The sequence below is a fragment of the Salvelinus fontinalis genome, chromosome 12, assembly GCF_029448725.1.
Source record: "Salvelinus fontinalis isolate EN_2023a chromosome 12, ASM2944872v1, whole genome shotgun sequence".
NCBI lineage: Eukaryota > Metazoa > Chordata > Actinopteri > Salmoniformes > Salmonidae > Salvelinus > Salvelinus fontinalis.
This window is the reverse complement of record NC_074676.1, coordinates 50,443,124-50,463,562: the sequence shown is the minus strand read 5'-3', so window position 1 is coordinate 50,463,562 and position 20,439 is coordinate 50,443,124. Positions and strand designations below refer to the sequence as shown.

Here is a 20,439-nt window from a genome sequence, read left to right as displayed (position 1 = left end):
AAAGAGATCGATAGAAAGAGAGAGAGAGATCGATAGAAAGAGAGAGAGAGATCGATAGAAAGAGAGAGAGAGATCGATAGAAAGAGAGAGAGAGATCGATAGAAAGAGAGAGAGAGATCGATAGAAAGAGAGAGAGAGATCGATAGAAAGAGAGAGAGAGATCGATAGAAAGAGAGAGAGAGATCGATAGAAAGAGAGAGAGAGATCGATAGAAAGAGAGAGAGAGAATTACATGCAAGCAAATCATGAGAAAACAAAAAGATAATTACTTGACACATTGGAAAGAATTAACAAAAAAACTGAGCAAACTAGAATGCTATTTGACCCTAAACAGAGTACGCAGTGGCAGAATACCTGACCACAATGACTGACCCAAACTTAAGGAAAGCTTTGACTATGTACAGACTCAGTGAGCATAGCCTTGCTATTGAGAAAGGCCGCCGTAGGCAGACATGGCTCTCAAGAGAAGACAGGCTATGTGCACACTGCCCAAAAAATGAGGTGGAAACTGAGCTGCACTTCCTAACCTCCTGCCAAAATGTATGACCATATTAGAGACACATATTTCCCTCAGATTACACAGATCCACAAAGAATTTGAAAACAAACCCAATTTTGATAAACTCCCATATCTACTGGGTGACATTTAAGTGTGCCATCACAGCAGCAAGATGTGTGACCTGTTGCCACAAGAAAAGGGCAACCAGTGAAGAACAAACACCATTGTAAATACAACCCATATTTATGCTTATTTATTTTCCCTTGTGTACTTTAACCATTTCTACATTGTTACAACACTGTATATATACATAATGACATTTGGAATGTCTTTATTGTTTTGAAACTTCTGTATGTGTAATGTTTACTGTTAATTTTTATTGTTTATTTCACTTTTGTATATTATCTACCTCACTTGCTTTGGCAATGTTAAAACCTCTACAGAGTACCTAACCCGGATCCGGGAGCACCCCCCACACCCCCCACACTGATTAGCATCGCTAGCATAGCGTCACAATTAAATAGTAGCATCTAAATATCATTAAATCACAAGTCCAAGACACCCAATGAAAGACACAGATCTTGTGAATAAAACCACCATTTCAGATTTTTTAAATGTTTTACAGGGAAGACACAATATGTAAATCTATTAGCTAAACACGTTAGCAAAATGACACCATTTTCTTACTCCAACAGTTTCTTACTCCATCAGGTGCTATCACCAATTCGGCTAAACTAAGATATTGATAGCCACTAACCAACAAAAAAATTCTTAAGATGACAGTCTGATAACATATTTATGGTATAGCATAGTTTTTTTTTTTTAAATGTGCATTTTTCAGGTATAAATCACAGTTCTACATTGCAGCTGCAATCTGATATAGTGCTGATGCAGCTAGAACAATTACAGAGACCAACGTTATATAACTAATTACTTGTCTTAAAACATTTCAGAAAAAATACACAGCGTACAGACATTGAAAGCCCAACATCTGGTGAATCCAAACAATATTTCAGATTTTTTAAATGTTTTATAGCGAAAACAAAATGTATCGCTAATTAGCATAACCAGGCCAGCCAGAACCGGCTGGACGCGCCCGACCAGTTCACATGCACGACAGATATATGAAATAACATCATAAATTGGGTCTTACTATTGCTGGTCTTTCATCAGAATGTTGATCAAGGTGTCCTTAGTCCTGATGAGTCGTTCAATCCATTCACAATGGCAACCTCCCCTCTTCATTTAGCCTGGGTACTGGTCGACTGGCGCGGTCAATTCCCAAAGTTAAAAAACTCAAAGAACGGAACACGGCAAAACTCCCGAAAAAATTCTAATAATCTGATTAAACTATATTGAAAAAACATACATTACGGTGATATGGTCACATGTAGCAAACAAACTTCGACACGGAGATAGTTTTCATCCGTAACGTCAGCATAACAAAAGACAATGCCACCTCTGAAAACGCGCATCTCAGAAACCGGAAGTTGTCGGTCACGCTAAAGAAATAAGTCTTATTTCACGTCAGTACAAGATAAACAAAAAATTTCTCCTCTGACGTCTTCCAGACACCCAGAGGAAGAAGAAGGAAGTGTCATTCGGGTCATAGGTGGCGTGACCATATATAGGCAGAGCTTTGAAGCGAGCATACACATCTTGCAATCTTTTTCAGGCTCAGGGAAAGTGCTGTGAAATGACCTGTGTTTGACTCAGAGACTCAATTGGAACGGTTTTAGAAACCATAGCTTGTTTTCTATCCAATGCTATATGGTTATATGCATATAGTAACAGCAATAATTGAATAAGAGGCAGTTTAGTCTGTAGAGGCAATTATGCTAATGCGAAACAGCACCCCCTGTATTCTCAAGAAGTTAACACATGTTTCCCATGCCAATAAAGTCCCTTGAATTGAAAGAGAGAGAGAGAGAGAGAGAGAGAGAGAGAAGCACTAACTTTTGCCTGCCTGGTCACAGGCAGAGCAGTTTGGGCTGGTCACACGACACAGAGTTGGTATGATTGATTGTTGCCTTATCTCAGAATATCTAACTTTGAACCATACCCTCCAGCCTCTCTCTCTCAGCTCCGGGTGTGGGGGAGTGGGGGGGGGGTTGCAGACGAGCAGGGAGTAGGCCCAGGGATACCACTACTTGTTTTCCACAGCCAACGGGTGGGAGGGGAAATATCTCGACTCACAGCAGGTCCCAAATTTCTAGGAAGACGACCCACCTGTAACGTTTCGGGGAATATTGACTTACTTCCCTTTTGCTTGACAAGACGGCGTGAGATACGCTTGTTTGACGTGTGTGTTTGTTAGCAATTAGATAAGCGCTCACAGTGCACAGACAACACAAGGGTCAAATGAGAACTCAATCAAAACAAAATCCTAGAGGTAGACCGTAGACCCCTTGGTTTGGGACAACTTACTGAGGTTAGACCTTGTGATGGTGCCTGTATGGTCTGAATGGAAGGTCAGGCGGTACTTAGTGACTTCTTTCCCTTTTGTTCTGCCCCCCCCCCCCTCCCTCCAAGTCCAAGCACGGACAAAAGGAATCTTTAAACAATATTCAATATTTCACGCCAGAGTGCTAAGTTCTCCGGGGCCAGACGCCATCTATGTCTGTGTGAAGTAATATGAGCCGTCCATTAGGAGAGGGAGGCCCCCCTCAGTTCCAATACATTTGGGTTCAGGGGGTGAGGCTGGCGATGGAGACTAAATAACACACACAAAGAATGATGGGAGAAAACTGGTGCTCGTGATTAGAAGGGGCCTCAGAAAAAGAGAAAAAGACATTAATTTAAATGTGCGTATACGTGAACAGGAGTTTCTCCTTTCTTGTTTGGAAATGTTGACCAATTAGCTTGGTTGCCGAGAGTCTCGTTCCCAGACGGTTTCACGACTAATCAAGTGCCGCTTTTGTCTCCCCTCTGAAAACAGTTTTGTGGTTGAAGGGCCGTAATGCCTGGCGGTGGAGAATGCCCTTGTGTCAGACATACTGGTCTAACAAAACTAACAAGCAGCAAGCATATCTATCTGGGAGTGGCCACACAATCGAATGGGTATCTCGTAAAAGGTGCCATATTAATTTCCTAAAAACAAAACGCACCACACTGATCCACTCTTTGAGAACAGCGGACCTAAAGTGAGGGGAGGGTTCTTTCTTTCTGTCCCTCATTCATGGCAGAGTGGGAAGCTTTTCGGTGAAATCACCGTGCAAGAGAAGGTGAGTAAGAGAAAGAGGTGTGAGTCATGATTTGACAGTAGGTTTCCTCATTAGGACACACAAGCCATACAGACCAACAGCATCTCTCTCCTTCCTCTCCTCTCAGTAGCCTTTAGGATGGCTTGGAGCTGGGAAGCACTTCAGGAATGGAAAAAACAATATCCCAACTTCCCTATGCCTGGCTGCCTTTATTTTTTCTACCTTCAGAAAGGTAGCTTGGTCCCGAGCTTGTTGTTTTTCCCCGGCATGCCAGGACAAGCAACGTTTACATTCGCTCCTGATGCAAGCCAGGGAAGCGTAATTGTTAATGTGTTGGGTTGATGCTCAATGTTTTCTTGTTTTCTTGCCCATCCTCTCCCCTGAACTAAACAAGGGGGTTCAGTGTGCGCCGTGCCAGGGCCTTGTGGCTTGGCAAGAGGTAGCGCCACAGCCATAGTATCCTTATTGACGTATTCATTTCTATTGCCCTGCTCCGCATACACAGATGGAACGACCAAGGGGTGGTGCTGGCGGGAAAAAAATGCAATAATTTAAAAATAAAAGGAACCCCCCCCCCCCACACAAACACACACACGTGCCCCCCCACTCCCACACTTCACTTGTCAATAATTAAAAAACAACATCTGACAATCTGAACGGAAACCAATCGGGGGAAGAAAACAACAACGAGGTGAAATGCAAGCATGCTCACGACGTCATGTCAGCGGCCCTCGTTACAAAATGTCCGCTTCGTATGGCTTCTCCTCCTGGACACTGTCCAAAGAGGCAGGACAGTTTTTTTCAAATATGCCAAGGGGAGAGCAGCTCCCCCGTCTCTCCTCCACTCTGGGGCTTTGGGATGGCTCATTGTCAAATCCCCAGCTCTGCTGCTAAACTTACCCACCAAGCACAGTCCATTTGTTAACCTAACGACTACCATCCTCATCAATCACGCTTAGGGTAACTTTGGAGTTTGCCTGGTTCTTCTGTCCGTAATAAACACAGACTTCTCCGTCCACACATCTCTGGCCATGCAGCCTAACTGCAGTTGTTTTTGGGAGAAAGCTGCTGGGGATTGAAACAGTAGATGCAGTGTTCCAGATGGATACTTCCCAGGCTGGATTTTCCCTCTCCATCCAGTGCATCACGAGGAGGAGCGGATCACTCACTCACGGTTTAATCACTGCAGGGTGAGCAGAGCAAAGCGGGAGACCCTGGGACTGTGGGCCCACTGGCAGACGGCTGGCCTGACCTCCATTCTTAACTACAGAGCAGAGAGACAGGACCTGCACTAGTCTACACACACTGCATGCACACACACACACCTCCTCCCCCCCAAAGGTCTATCAGCTCATTTGAATGAATATACAGTACCTGCCAATATTGTTAAATATAATGTAAATATAATGGGGTAACATGTCAGTTGGAGCGCAGAAGAAATACATCTGTGTTGAACTGCACAGCAGATGGGAAGAAATGGTATAAGGACAGAGCGTTGATTCAAGAAGCATTCTCCACTATAACACAACAGCTAAAAACAACACTTGACTGAACACACTCACTAAGACATGCATTGCAAACATACACACACGATACGAGAGGAACCAGTTCAGCAAACCCCTAGTCTTCTATATTTTACCAGCCATAAGGTAGTTTTTTTTTCACTTCTTTCACCATCTGTAGCAACTTTCCCCTACAGACGGCCACAGCTGTTCCGTTTCATGTCTGCAGTCCCTTTTATATGCCGTCCCAAATGGGTTCACCACACAATAGAGGCTCGTCAGTAGATCACATGGTCTCAGTTTCTTGCCTTGGCACTGAACCAGTTCAGACCTCTTCAAGATAAAGGACAGCAGTGCCCCCACCGCAACGGACAGAAAAATTACACAATTCTAAGAATGCATTTGTAATGCTGGAAATCGACTTCCCTCTTCATCCTCCGGTGTCCACTCTGCCAGTTTTCTGACTGAACCCCCAATGCTCACCCGATTTTGCATGTTACTAGCCTTGTGGCTATGCTCCCTCTGAGACCAACTCTTCAGAAGAAGAATAGCACACCTGTTTGGACTGATGAATATTCACCAGGGCTCTCAAACCTGTAGGTTTTCACTCCAACCATGTTACTGTAGAGCTACCCTCCTGTAGGTTTTCACTCCAACCATGTTACTGTAGAGCTACCCTCCTGTAGGTTTTCACTCCAACCATGTTACTGTAGAGCTACCCTCCTGTAGGTTTTCACTCCAACCATGTTACTGTAGAGCTACCCTCCTGTAGGTTTTCACTCCAACCATGTTACTGGAGAGCTACCCTCCTGTAGGTTTTCACTCCAACTCTAATCTAGCACACCTGATTCTAATAATTAGCTGGTTGATAAACTGAATCAGTTAATTACAACAAAAACTTCCAGGAGGGTCTCTCTACTACCAGAACAGGGTTGGAGAGCCCTGGTGTAAACCTCCAGGAGGATATCTCTCCAGGAACAGGGTTAGAGAGGCCTGGTGTAAACCTCCAGTAAGGAGGTTCTCTCTCCAGGAACAGGGTTGGAGACCTCTAGTATATACCAATAAAGGCGCTTTTATTTTGAAAATATTTTTGACCCCCTTTTTTCTCCCCAATTTTGTGATTACGATCTTTCTCATCGCTGCAAGTCTCCAACGGGCTCGGGAGAGGGGAAGGTCGAGTCATGCATCCTCCGGAACATGACCCGCAAACCGAGCTTCTTAACACCCGTTTGCTTAACCCGGAAGCCAGCTGCACCAATGTGTCGGAGGGAACACCGCTGAACTGATGAACGAAGTCAGCCTGCAGGCGACGGCCCGCCACAAGGAGTCGCTAAAGTGCGATGAGCCAAGTAAAGCCCACGTGTAAGAGAAACAATTCCCACGTATCACGTGTAAGAGAAACAATTCTCGTCCGTTTGCACTGGGCCGGCTGGAAAGTGGCAGCTGAAGTGAGAGAGCTAGGGCGCTGGGTGGCGGGAGATGAGCCTCTCTCAGTTGCTAAGATCCCCCATAAAGACAGTTACGCTATTTCCCTACTGACTGGCACATATCACCGGCTGCAGCACATTCCTGTAGCTCCCTGGACAAAGACGGGAGAGGAACTGACATTTAAACACAGTGAATACGGAGATTCTGGGCCTGACCCTTTTATCTCTTCCTCCCCTTTCCTACCCCTCGCTGCCACATTCGTTGGTGTGTGTGTGTCTGTATCTGTGTGGTTTAAAAAGTACATCAGTTTGCGCCACCGACACGCCCTCATGTGGCATGGCAAATCAATGCGCAGGACAACAAGTGGAATATTCCAAGACAGGCGACAAGATGAATGGCTTGTTTCTACCTCTCTGCGTTCGCTTTGACCCATGTACAGCTACGTAGCGCTCGCTTTGCAAAAAGAAAATGAATCCTGGCGGTAATTAGATGATTAGCACAGTTTTCCCCCGCTCGGGCCTGAACAGCATATGAGCTGTCTGCCCACCATTCAAATGAAGTCCTCATCAAGTCCTAATACAATCACAGTGCATACAATAAAGACTGAGCAATGACTAGCGCTGAGGCTAGAGGGGAGATAAAGACAATGGGACTCTTGTTGAATGGCATGTGGGTACAAAGAGTCCATTCTCAGAAGTTAGCCAAAGCTGCTGTTCTGAATCGGGAAGAGACGTCTGTGTCCTGAATTCCTGAATGTTCTTAGCCGTTAGGGAGAGCTATAGTTCGACACATGCAGTTCCTAGGCTTTAACTCCTTAAAACCAGACAGGCCACAAAAAACAGACAAAGAAAAGCAAATATCCAACATGGAGGAGAGGAGAAAATATCAGTCCTGCAGATTTGAGGCCTGCAGATTCCTGTCAGCCTAGGTCTCATAGATAACCACCGTATCTCATGAACAAAGAAGAAAGAGAACAGCGAGCTTCAGAAAGCTTGGCACATGCCTCCGTCTCCCCCTCTCTGCTGCTGGGGATGTCTTGGGGTGACTGGGGCATTAATGCAGAATTAATTAGCCCAACTTCCCCATTGCCAATCCCCCCATCAGTCCGTCTGCCCCATTGAGACAGCATCCCCTCTCTAAACACATGCCAGACCAGCGCACACTATGCTACACTAACGCTAATGCTACGTAGCCTAGCCTCTGCTGCTCAAAGCTGGCATTGTCATTTAATGAGCTAATCTCTTTTATGTTTCGCATATTGAAAGGTATTAGGATTTAAAATGTTGTGGTATCACCCAAATGCGCTGGTTTGTTTAGAGAGATAATGAGTTTTTGCTTATCAAATGAACAACAAAGAAATTGACAAAGACGAAGGGATAGAAGATCCTCAAAGCAGTCAAGATGACAAATTGGCCAGCACATTTGTTTTTGTTTTGTGATCATTCCTTCCTCAAAATGTTTGACTGGAACCAGACAATATGTTCCCAAACTGTACATTTCTAAGGATATTGGGGAGAGCTCAGCGTTGACAATGCTCTTTAAACAGATTACCTGAATTTGCGGTGCAAATTAGGTTTTTGAGATATTTACCCACGTAGGGGGAACGCTGTTTGGCAGAAATCTTACAATGCTTCCCCATCTGAGAACCTTATCTGCTTTGTTTAATCCAATAAACGGCAGCGAAAAAATGGTTCAAAAGAAGGTCATATCCAGTGATATTAAACAGGCAGTGTATTGTATCAGATTATCTGATCCTGGCTATCTGATCCTGGCTATCTAATCCTGGCTGGGCTAGTCCTTCGGCACTGGGGGCTGTGCCAGCTGTGGGATTTCTCTAGCAGGTCATCTACACAAACCTGCTATTACTCGCTGATATCAAACGCTATGACAATGAAGCATTTTTATGAATGAGCCCCAACCTCATTTACAATGCATGGTACAGTATGTGCATGTGTGTATGTGTTTGTATCTCTGTACTTACGAAAGAGAGTGTGGTGACACAGTCATTGTTATAATCATAGCTATGGCAGTCGGGTGGTTAGTGGGATTTTTTTTTGGGGGGGGGGGGGGGGGGTTGAGTGGGTGGGTGGTGGTGGGGTCCCAAGCCACAATGTGTACTGCCGTAACCACAGCAAAGGTTGTGGTTTATCCCACAATCGCCTTAAATAGCGCCAAGTTATTGTAATTCCACATCCTGTGGAAGGGGAGGGAAATATAAAACCGCTGTAACATTAGAAGAACCAAAAGTCAGCCGGTAGATATTGCCAGATTTTGTTACTCTCAGCAAAACCCCCCAGGCAACACAGCAAACCACCATCTTTATGTGTGTGCGCACCGTTATAAAGGAACGGCTGGTGTCTTTTCCCTTTTCTTGTTTTCCAGCAGTGGCTGATGATCTAAACTGGCAGATCACTAGACTGGTGTGTGTGCTCTGTGTGTAAGGCCAAGTCCTTTCAAAACCCCTCTTTGCCCAACCTGTGGAGGGTTGCGCAAAACTCTTTGGACATAAATGCTTTCAGTTCCAGGCCAGTAAAACAAATGGATTGACTCTTTACTTTTGATCAGAACCTAAAAGTTACAGTGCCTCGAGGATGCATCGTCAAAGCTAACTAGTTTAGAGAGATACAGTGCAAATCTGTTTAAGAGCTCAGAGGGAAATAGGTCAAACGTCTTTACAGTCATTCAACACACGCAAACTGTTTGTTCATCTCTGCTGCCAGGGTCATACAAGGTAAAGCGGCAATAAAACATATCTAACAGCAGCCCTGTAAATGTTCACATACAGTTGAAGTCGGAAGTTTACATACACTTAGGTTGGAGTCATTAAAACTCATTTTTCAACCACTACACAGATTTCTTGTTAACAAACTATAGTTTTGGCAAGTCGGTTAGGACATCTACTTTGTGCATGACACAAGTAATTTTTCCAACAATTGTTTACAGACAGATTATTTCACTTATAATTCACTGTATCACAATTCCAGTGGGTCAGAAGTTTACATACACTAAATACCAGAAGATGTCATGGCTTTAGAAGCTTCTGATAGGCTAATTGACATCATTTGAGTCAATTGGAGGTGTACCTGTGGATGTATTGAGGCCTACCTTCAAAGTCAGTGCCTCTTTGCTTGACGTCATGGGAAAATGAAACGAAATCAGCCAAGACCTCATAAAACAATTGTAGACCTCCACAAGTCTGGTTCATCCTTGGGAGCAATTTCCAAACGCCTGAAGGTACCACGTTCATCTGTACAAACAATAGTACGCAAGTATAAACACCATGGGACCACGCAGCCGTCATACCGCTCAGGAATTGTGAAAAACTGAGTTTAAATGTATTTGGCTAAGGTGTATGTAAACTTCCGACTTCAACTATAGGTCCACTCCGTGACATGTTATCTCATCCAGCCAGTGATATCCTTCAATTGTATTGCGCACAGCGAAAACAGAGAGAAGGGTGAGGTGGAAATGTAGTTCAATCAACAAGGCCGAGTTTCTGTTATTTTTTATTAGAACATCATTCCTCCTAGCTAGCCGATCTATGTGCTGCTTTCTTTACTGCCACATTGCTAGCGATCTTACCGCCATAATTTAGGCTAATCAACCCGGCAATGGATGTCTTTCTCCCTTTACAGGCCAGGGTCTCTCAAGCCAAATCACCCAACCAGTCCACAGTGAGGCCTTCACCCACCTTCACCTTCCTTAACCCTTACTCAACCTCCTTCACCCTCCATTTTGTGATTGCTGGCACTGCACGGCGGCGACTCGTGTCTCTCAAACAGGCCAGGGGTGGGTTCCCTGCACTTTTTATTGTTCTGCTGTTTGTTGAGATGCAAGACATATTTCCCGAAAGGGACACACAATAAATAATTATTAAGTGACCATTATCTTGAGTCAGCAATCAAGGTGTGCATCAAAAGGACCAGAGTCTTATTAAGAGTAACTATCCCATTTGAAAGATTAGACAGTTGTCCACCAGATAGGTTTTTACAATACCCTCCAGTCTATTTGCTCTTGTCCAGAAGTGACATGAAGTCATGGTTAGCAGACTTAACAGAGCATTCAGTCTGACCACATCACAATAAATGGAAGAAGACGCAACAGCGCCTCTTCAACCTCAGGAGGCTGAAGAAATTTGGCTTGGCCCCTAAGACTCTCACAAACAATTGAGAGCATCCTGTTGGGCTGTATCACCGCCTGGTACGGCAACTGCACTGCCCGCGACCGCAGGGTTCTTCAGAGGGTGGTGCGGTCTGCCCAACGCATCACCGGGGGCACACTGCCTGCCCTCCGGGAAACCTACAGCATCCAATGTCACAGGAAGGCCAAAAAGATCATCAAGGACATCAACCACCCGAGCCACGGCCTGTTCATCCCCCGATCATCCAGAATGCTAGATCAGTACAGGTGCAACAAAGCTGGGACTGAAAGACAGCTTCTATCTCAAGGCCAACAGACTGTGAAATAGCCATCACTAGCCGGCTACCAACCAGTTACTCAACCCTGCATCTTAGAGGCTGCGGCCCTATATACATAGACATGGAATCACTGGCCACTTTAATAATGTTTACATACTGCTTTACTCAGTTCATATGTATATACTGTATTCTATTCTACTGTATTTTAGTCAATGCCACTGTCCTAATATGTATACATTTCTGAATTCCATTGTTTTTGTGTGTATTGTAGTGAATAGTTAGATATCACTGCACTGTTTCACTACACCTGCAATAGCATCTGCTGTGTATGTGACCAAGAAAATTGAATTTGATTTGATTTAGCCATGGGACCACTAGTCTCACTCAACACAGTTTTCTTTCATCGTTTTTTTGCCAATAATACTTATCTGGGTGAAGAAAAAAAATATATATAAATATGAACATTTTCACAATATAATTTGTATGATTTCAACTACCACTGCAACAGTTAATCACCCAACAACTTTCAACTTTACAGAAAACTATCTAGGCATAAGCCATCAATGGCTACTATAGCATCCTATATGGCTTGCAACATTTTAGTAACATTTTTCTGCGTTCATTAAATAAATGGCTTGAAGCGGTTGGTTCAATCAATGTCGAAATGGTTGTTGGCTAATTTTAACCACCTGGTCCTGCTGCCCCCAAACCAAGTGAAAGTGGGCTGCTGGGAAAGTGAAAGTGGGCTGCAGATCAGAGGATAGCAAAGCCAATGCTATCCAGCAGCTTGACTGGCTGCTAATGAGGGGTGATATTTGTCTAAGAGGTCAAATGCCTAGAAGATACGGTCAAGGACCTAACATCTTAAGCCATGACCTTTCCCACATGTTGAGTGCTCCTGTGATAGTGACACCCGTTGCCGGGCTGAGAGCGAGGCTGTAAATTAGCCCTGGCCACTCTGCTTGCTCTGTAGTCAAAGGGGGGCCCGCCCTGACACCACATTGTGGCCCCCCTGACACCACATTGTTCCTAAAGATGACACATGATGTGACGGTTGAACAACGCACAGAAAGCCCTGGTTAAGACTGATATCCCGGCCCATTCCCCCACACACACACACTCGCCACTAAGTAGGGTTAGGCATGTGGCATTATATCACAAAACTCTCCCAAGAATATACCATATTGCACAATAACTCACCAAGAGTAAGCCTAAAGATAATAAAATGCTAATTATGTTGTCAACTTTGCAAGTATACACACACTTTGCAAGAATTTGCACAATAGTTGTATTTGAGAATTTTCATACTCTGATAATAAAAGTGGTCTACTAAGTTTGCTGTTAAATGGGTTGGTGGCAGGATAGTGTTGTCACGGGGGTCCCCTTCTTCCACCCCTTGCCCTGGCAGCAGTGGGGGATAACTTGCCCTGGCAGCAGTGGGGGATACCTTGCCCTGGCAGCAGTGGGGGATACCTTGCCCTGGCAGCAGTGGGGGATACCATGCCCTGGCAGCAGTGGGGGATACCTTGCCCTGGCAGCAGTGGGGGTTACCTTGCCCTGGCAGCAGTGGCAGCAGTGGGGGATACCTTGCCCTGGCAGCAGTGGGGGATAACCTGCCCTGGCAGCAGTGGGGGATACCTTGCCCTGGCAGCAGTGGGGGATAACCTGCCCTGGCAGCAGTGGGGGATAACTTGCCCTGGCAGCAGTGGGGGATAACTTGCCCTGGCAGCAGTGGGGGATAACTTGCCCTGGCAGCAGTGGGGGATAACTTGCCCTGGCAGCAGTGGGGGATAACTTGCCCTGGCAGCAGTGGGGGATACCTTGCCCTGGCAGCAGTGGGGGATACCTTGCCCTGGCAGCAGTGGGGGATAACTTGGCCTGGCAGCAGTGGGGGATAACTTGGCCTGGCAGCAGTGGGGGATACCTTGGCCTGGCAGCAGTGGGGGATACCTTGCCCTGGCAGCAGTGGGGGATAACTTGCCCTGGCAGCAGTGGGGGATAACTTGGCCTGGCAGCAGTGGGGGATAACTTGGCCTGGCAGCAGTGGGGGATAACTTGGCCTGGCAGCAGTGGGGGATACCTTGGCCTGGCAGCAGTGGGGGATAACTTGCCCTGGCAGCAGTGGGGGATAACTTGCCCTGGCAGCAGTGGGGGATAACTTGCCCTGGCAGCAGTGGGGGATACCTTGCCCTGGCAGCAGTGGGGGATAACTTGCCCTGGCAGCAGTGGGGGATACCTTGCCCTGGCAGCAGTGGGGGATAACTTGGCCTGGCAGCAGTGGGGGATAACTTGGCCTGGCAGCAGTGGGGGATACCTTGCCCTGGCAGCAGTGGGGGATACCTTGCCCTGGCAGCAGTGGGGGATAACTTGCCCTGGCAGCAGTGGGGGATACCTTGCCCTGGCAGCAGTGGGGGATACCTTGCCCTGGCAGCAGTGGGGGATACCTTGCCCTGGCAGCAGTGGGGGATAACTTGCCCTGGCATTTAATTACTGACTTCAGCTGAAAAACCCCACCTTCGGCATCGGTGCATGAGGTCAGCCTCTCTTCAGATGGCTTGTAATCAACAGAGCTCTAGAAATGCTTCACTGCTTTAAATAAGACACGGGAAGAAACCTGATCCTGTGGGACTAGGCGACGAGAGACAGAGAGAGAAAACGAGATGGCGAGAGCGAGAACACACTGCAGACTTAATTCTACTGAAGGCATACCTCTGTGCTCTGTGGGAACCATCTATTTCTTCTCTCTCTTGTTCTCACTCTGATTTACAATCAAGGCTGAAAAAAACTCTAACTTTAGGTATCAGAATGCTCACGAGAGCAAAGCGTCCATGACATTTTAGCCACAATGAGCCTCAGCAAATTGTATACTGAACAAAAATATAAACGCAACATGTAAAGTGTTGGTGCCATGTTTCATGAGCTGAAATAAAACATCCCAGAAATTTTCCTGACACACACAAAGCTTATTTCTCTAAAAATTGTTTGCACACATTTGTTTACATCCCTGTTAATGAGCATTTCTCCTTTGCCAAGATAATCCATCCACCTGACAGGTATGGCATATCAAGACGCTGATTAAAAAGCATGCTCATTACACAGGTGCACCATGTGCTGGGGACAATAAAAGGCCACTAAAATTTGCAGTTTTGTCACACAACACAATGCCACAGATGTCTCAAGTTTTAAGGGAGTGTGCAATTGGCATGCTGACTGCAAGAATGTCCACCAGAGCTGTTGCCAGAGAATTTAATGTTCATTTCTACACCAGACGCCTTCAACGTTATTTTAGAGATTTTGGCTGTACATCCAACCGTCCTCACAACCGCAGACAACGTGTAAACCACGCAAGCCCAGGACCTCCACATCCGGCTTCGTCACCTGCTGGATCGTCTGAGACCAGCCTCCCGGACAGCTGATGAAACTGAGGAGTATTTCTGTCTGTAATAAAGCCCTGTTGTGTTGAGAAACTCACTCTGAATGGCTGGGCCTGGCCCCCCACTGCTGCCAACTGTCGATGCAAAAATCTGCAAAAACTGAACAAAATCTAAAAAGAAAATATATATATATATATATATATATACACACACACATATGATGACAATATGATGCTATGGGAATGTAAAACTAGGTACACATTACAACTAGCTCACTTAAGCTTCTGGAAACCATTTGTTGGAGAGTGGAAATGATTGTAATTAAGGTGCTCGGTTTGCCTGGTGAAACAGAGCACTTTCCAAACCTTGCAAGTGAAAGCTGGTGTTTGCTGCTGTCAGTTGAGGAAGGAGCCCCCGCTGCCTTTTATCAATGAACATTTCTCTATCGGCTATTTGCACTGTACTTCACTCTCAGGGTGAGTTTTCATGGCACAAGCACAACTCATATCAAATAGTAAAAACACACATTTTTTAAGACATTTTGAAAACATTTCTAGATAAGGATTTAGCTCATGGGGAAAACATGAAACCCTATCGAATTGATTTGTTAATTAGTATGTATTTTCCAGTTTTTAAAAGCCTTTGAATAGAAAGCCTTTGAATACAATAATTATTAACATGAGAGAAATCAAATATAAGGCATGCTGAAGTTTTTATATGTACCAAATAGTTAATTTGCTTGTGCTGAGCAATCGTGATGGAGAGAGTGTGTTTTGAAGCAGCTGACTCTGTCGTCACACAGTACCAACTTCTGGCCCGTCATAAACAGCAAAAGGACAGGGCAGTGCGAGGAATTTGGCAGATTTGTCCCGCTTTCCCAGACTACTGCTGTGATGAAATGATGGTTGTCTGCTACAGATAACATTTGTGTCTGCATCCTGAGAGGGGACGGTGCTGTGCGGTGCACTGTTGTTGGGTTTGGTGAGGGCAAGGTGAATCAACGTCCTTCAATACAAGTACATTTCTTTGTTTTGGTCGGGTGCTTACTTAATGAGTAGCCTGTGATTGCTCCTTGAAAGAGTGAAGCCAACTGCGTACATTACATTGGCCTGCGCTCTCTGATAAGGTCCATTTCAGCCGTTAAGCCCATCCAAGTGTTTTTATTTTCGATTAACATTACAACTTTATCACACGTTCCATTTCCTATGATCATATGGAGTGAGGCCAACATTTATGCAACTCCAATTTTTAACAAATTTTGACTTATTTACAGAGTTGAGAAACAAAAGAGGGACTTACCTGCGTGAACAAAGTAGGCCAAGTAGAGGTCGAGCTCCTTCACAGAAACTCCAATGTGATGAGGCTGCACACACAGCCCTGGGTTCGAGCACTGTGGGGACTTCACCAGCCTTTCCCCATCAGTACTTTCGAGGGGAATACCTTTGAATAAAATGACCATGACCAAGTCCAACCTCCAGACTTTGTCTGCCTGACGCAGGCAGTCGATCCTCCTCATCTTACCCTTCTGGTCGGGGTTGGACAGCACGCAGCACGGGGGCTTCTTCCCGGTGACAGTGAGCACAAAATCCTCCCGGAACTCTGGCCGGATGTCCTTGCGGAGCTTGGCCAAGAGGCGTGATGCCCACTTCTGCTTGACCTCAGGCTTCTCGCTGAGCAGCTCGTCCTTGACCGCGCGCTCCTCTTCCTTAGACATGCGCTTCTCATGCTTCTTGAAATACTTTCTCTTGCGGGCCTGCAAGTTGAACCATGTGTAGGCAAACGCTCGCACGTGGGGCAACAGAGCTTCGATGAAAGGATGGAATTCATCCTGTGAAAGAGAGGACCACAGGAGAAAATAATTAATGATTTGGTGGTAACATACATTCATAGTGAAACATTTTGTTTATGTAATCGAATAAAAGGCAAAGCAACAATAATCATTACAATTCATCTTGTGAAAATCAGATTTACATTGAGTAAACACTAATTGACTTTTATCTGAAATACTCGGCAATGAAGGAATGCAATAAAGAACATGCACTACTTTTTGATAGAATATAATTCCAAAAATGACTTTTTAGAAAACAAACATTTTCCATTTCAGAATAATATGCAATGTCTGCCACCTTTGTATTTATGAGTATTTACGTCTTTTTTTTGTTGTTGTTGCATTTGGGCCCGTTTCATTAACACAAGGAGAACGGGCTAACGGAGGAGTTTCTCTGGACCGTACGGACAAAGAGGGAGCAGTGAAATACGGCCGTGTCTTGGCTCTCTGGCAAGAATGTGGGTCTGTGGGTGTCTGGCAGAGAGGTGATAGAAAAAGCAACAGCCGAGCGGGAAAGCTGAAAGTCTATTTTTAACTGTTCGCAATGCAAACATATATGCATGCGCGCACACACACACACACAAAGAGATGTACAGGCAGAAACGTTTCGCTCAGAAAACTGTTCCAAGACATTATACATTATGTGGGTTTTTAGCAGGGAGAGCTGCCTGCACAGCTATTAGAGAAAGAATGTGGATAGATGGCATGTTGTGGATCAGTCCGTTACACCTGCTACTAGCACAGTCACACACTGGACAATATGCTCCCTCTCAAAATCTGGCCTCACAACCCAATACAGGCCATGGAAATGTTACAGCACGACACCACGCCAGAACGATGCAGCACAACGCAACCAGGCAACAACCTCTTAAAACTACTCTCTCATATTTCAAATAGTATCGCGTCTGCAAACTCACACCAGAATAGTTTTGACGAACAAAGAAATTGTAATAATAGATGAACGACCACTACCATTAAATATATTGAACAAACGATCATAGACGACACAATGTTAGTCTGGTCCCACTTTACTACAAGGACATTTTAGATTTAAAAAAATAAACACAGCTGAGCTACCAAAGAGACGAAAGGTAACTAAACTCCTTTGTAGAAATCCTTATTATGTACTAAAAGCGTTCATTGCCGAATGAAAAAATAAAAGAGCACTGGAACCTGAAATCTTTCCCGTTATATAAAACAAATCCCCTCGGTACAGCACTTTAAGACATCAGCTGATCTAACAAGGGCTATATAAATACATTTGATTTGACCCCGTTTTAACTCAAACTTATAAGTGTGCCAATTCCAAATACTCAGTTTCAATTTTGTCCCAGCATGCCACACTAGATTACGCTATAAGCAACGGAGCAGATATGCTTCTCTTCTAGGTGAGTGTTTACATGCATATGTACAGTGAGTAGGCTGTGGGTTTTATGGGGGGCAAGCTAGACTAGGCACAGATCTAACAGTACATTTTAAAATGCACCAATCAAATCCTAACAAATGTTTAAAAAAAACTATGAGAAATCACCACTCCAACAGAGACGTATTTTAATTTCCCAAATACACTCAGTAGAGGTTAGTGAAGTAGTGAGTGGTCTGGAGTAGGCTTCATCTCAGGTCATTTTACCACCCCAGCCAGTGCAAAGTGTGCTCAGCTACAGATGTAAGATCTTAATTTGAGCCAGTGCAAAGTGTGCTCAACTACAGATGTAGGATCTTCATTTGAGCTAGAACAAAGTGTGCTCAACTACAGATGTAAGATCTTAATTTGAGCCAGTGCAAAGTGTGCTCAACTACAGATGTAAGATCTTAATTTGAGCCAGTGCAAAGTGTGCTCAAATACAGATGTAGGATCTTAATTTGAGCCAGTGCAACGTGTGCTCAACTACAGATGTAAGATCTTAATTTGAGGCAGGGCAAAGTGTGCTCAACTACAGATGTAAGATCTTCATTTGAGCCAGTGCAAAGCGTGCTCAACTACAGATGTAGGATCTTCATTTGAGCCAGTGTAAAGTGTGCTCAACTACAGATGTAAGACCTTAATTTGAGCCAGTGAAACGTGTGCTCAACTACAGATGTAAGATCTTAATTTGAGCCAGTGCAAAGTGTGCTCAAATACAGATGTAGGATCTTAATTTGAGCCAGTGCAACGTGTGCTCAACTACAGATGTAAGATCTTAATTTGAGCCAGTGCAACGTGTGCTCAACTACAGATGTAAGATCTTAATTTGAGCCAGTGCAACGTGTGCTCAACTACAGATGTAAGATCTTAATTTGAGCCAGTGCAACGTGTGCTCAACTACAGATGTAAGATCTTAATTTGAGCCAGTGCAAAGCGTGCTCAACTACAGATGTAAGATATTAATTTGAGCCAGTGCAAAGCGTGCTCAACTACAGATGTAGGATCTTCATTTGAGCCAGTGCAAAGTGTGCTCAACTACAAATGTAGGATCTTAATTTGAGCCAGTGCAACGTGTGCTCAACTACAGATGTAGGATCTTAATTTGAGTCAGTGCAAAATGTACTCAACCATTCATAGATTAAAAAACTTTTTCCTCATCTTGATAAGTGGAAATACTGTACCTCTGACTGGGATGGCATGACACCATCCTTTTCATCGAATTTCAAAAGGACTCACACTCCCTTGTCTCAAAGGCATGAAAAGTGTATTGTTTTAAAAACCAGTAAATGGCATCTCCAACTGAAGTAACTTCAGCCGATGTGCTATGAAATATAAATTCTTCATGGCTGATATGAGCATTGTTATCTGTGGTTTCTGTATATAATATACAGTTCCCCTGTCTCCGGGCCATTTGAACAATACCTGCATAGTCTACATTCTGCATTTTTGCTGCTTTTGTACATAAATAAAACACACATGCACAGGTGCCTCAAGCACTTCATGTATAGGCCTCATTTCAATATATATAATCTGCTGCATTTTCACGACTAGAGTAGTGTATATTTACTGATAAAAGTGTGTCAGTAGAAAATGTTAAGTTAAACTTCCAGCTGTGAAGTTTGTTTTCTTTCTGTTCACCTTGGTGACAGATCTAATGTTTCCAAATAACAGGCCTGTAACAACAGCTCATGAATAACTGTCATTTAGAATTGCAATGATGGCAGTCCCCTCCTACTGACACCCACGCCACAACACAGAGGTACTTATGGGAGTGTGTCGATGAGCTTACTTTCTCCATGCCCACAACAGTAAACAGACTCAAACAGAGCAGACGCCTCACCATTGCTAATCAATTGGAGCAATTACACAAAGGTAAATCTTCGAACACCCTCATGTAGGCCGCAAGGGGCATGTTTTTCCAAACCCATGCAACGTGCACAACTGTTTCTATCTCTGCATCTTCTCCACGTCTAGACACAAACACTACCATGTGCCTCGAAAGCAGTACGCAATGACAAATTCTGGCAATTATCAATAGTTTTTCTACAAATGCACAAAGAATGTCAATGTTCAGTTCTAGGTATAATATTTCATGCTTTGCAGTGAACAAAAAATATGGAAGTGCTTTAGGCCTGCCTGTCTTGTATACGATTCGACCCACAAAAAAAACGTATTTGAATCAATTGAAAGACTTTGATTATAAGTATTTTTGCCCAAATAAGATGATTTTATTACACACAGCGTCTTTTCAATATATCATTCAACTGTCAATACTTAAAATTTGCCAATTAGTACAGATTCGGTTTTATCCAGCTGAGATGAATTGTAGTACATGTGAATTACCCTAGTCATGTTTCAAGAAATAAAACCGATTCAGGCAAAATGAGGATGAATAAATATTTTACATACTCAAGCGAGACATTTCTCCAAATGTCCCTTCTCAAGTTAGTGTCCATCAACTAGTATCAGGTTTCAGTCTTCTCCTTTGGGCCCATTTCCCTTATGTCTTGTAGTATATGCACTGTACAATCATATTAAATATTAATAGATAAATATTCAGGACTTATCAGTAATGCTTGGCACTAGAGGTAAATTAGCACTAATGGTTTTGAAAAGGTCTTCCATTGTAAAGGTTGGCAAGTACAGGACCAGAACCCATCGTTGCTAATACGTCAGGTACTTGTCATTTACATAAATTTGTGTGGTCATAGTTTAAAAAATGTTTGAAAAAAGTAGGCTATATCTCAAAATAATAATGAAAAGTACATGTATGAAAACATGAA

At 44.1% G+C, this 20,439-nt stretch overlaps 1 protein-coding gene across 8 annotated transcripts in view; it reads right to left on the bottom strand.

Moving 5' to 3' along the window:
- Positions 1-20,439, bottom strand: part of LOC129867585 (nuclear factor 1 A-type-like) — a 336,739-nt gene that overhangs the window by 264,105 nt on the left and 52,195 nt on the right. For all 8 annotated transcript variants that reach the window (XM_055941091.1, XM_055941084.1, XM_055941085.1 and 5 more), the window contains exon 2: positions 15,723-16,251. In XM_055941091.1, coding sequence (XP_055797066.1) covers positions 15,723-16,137 — 415 coding nt within the window. In that variant the 5' untranslated portion in view covers positions 16,138-16,251. The remainder of the gene's footprint in view (positions 1-15,722; positions 16,252-20,439) is intronic.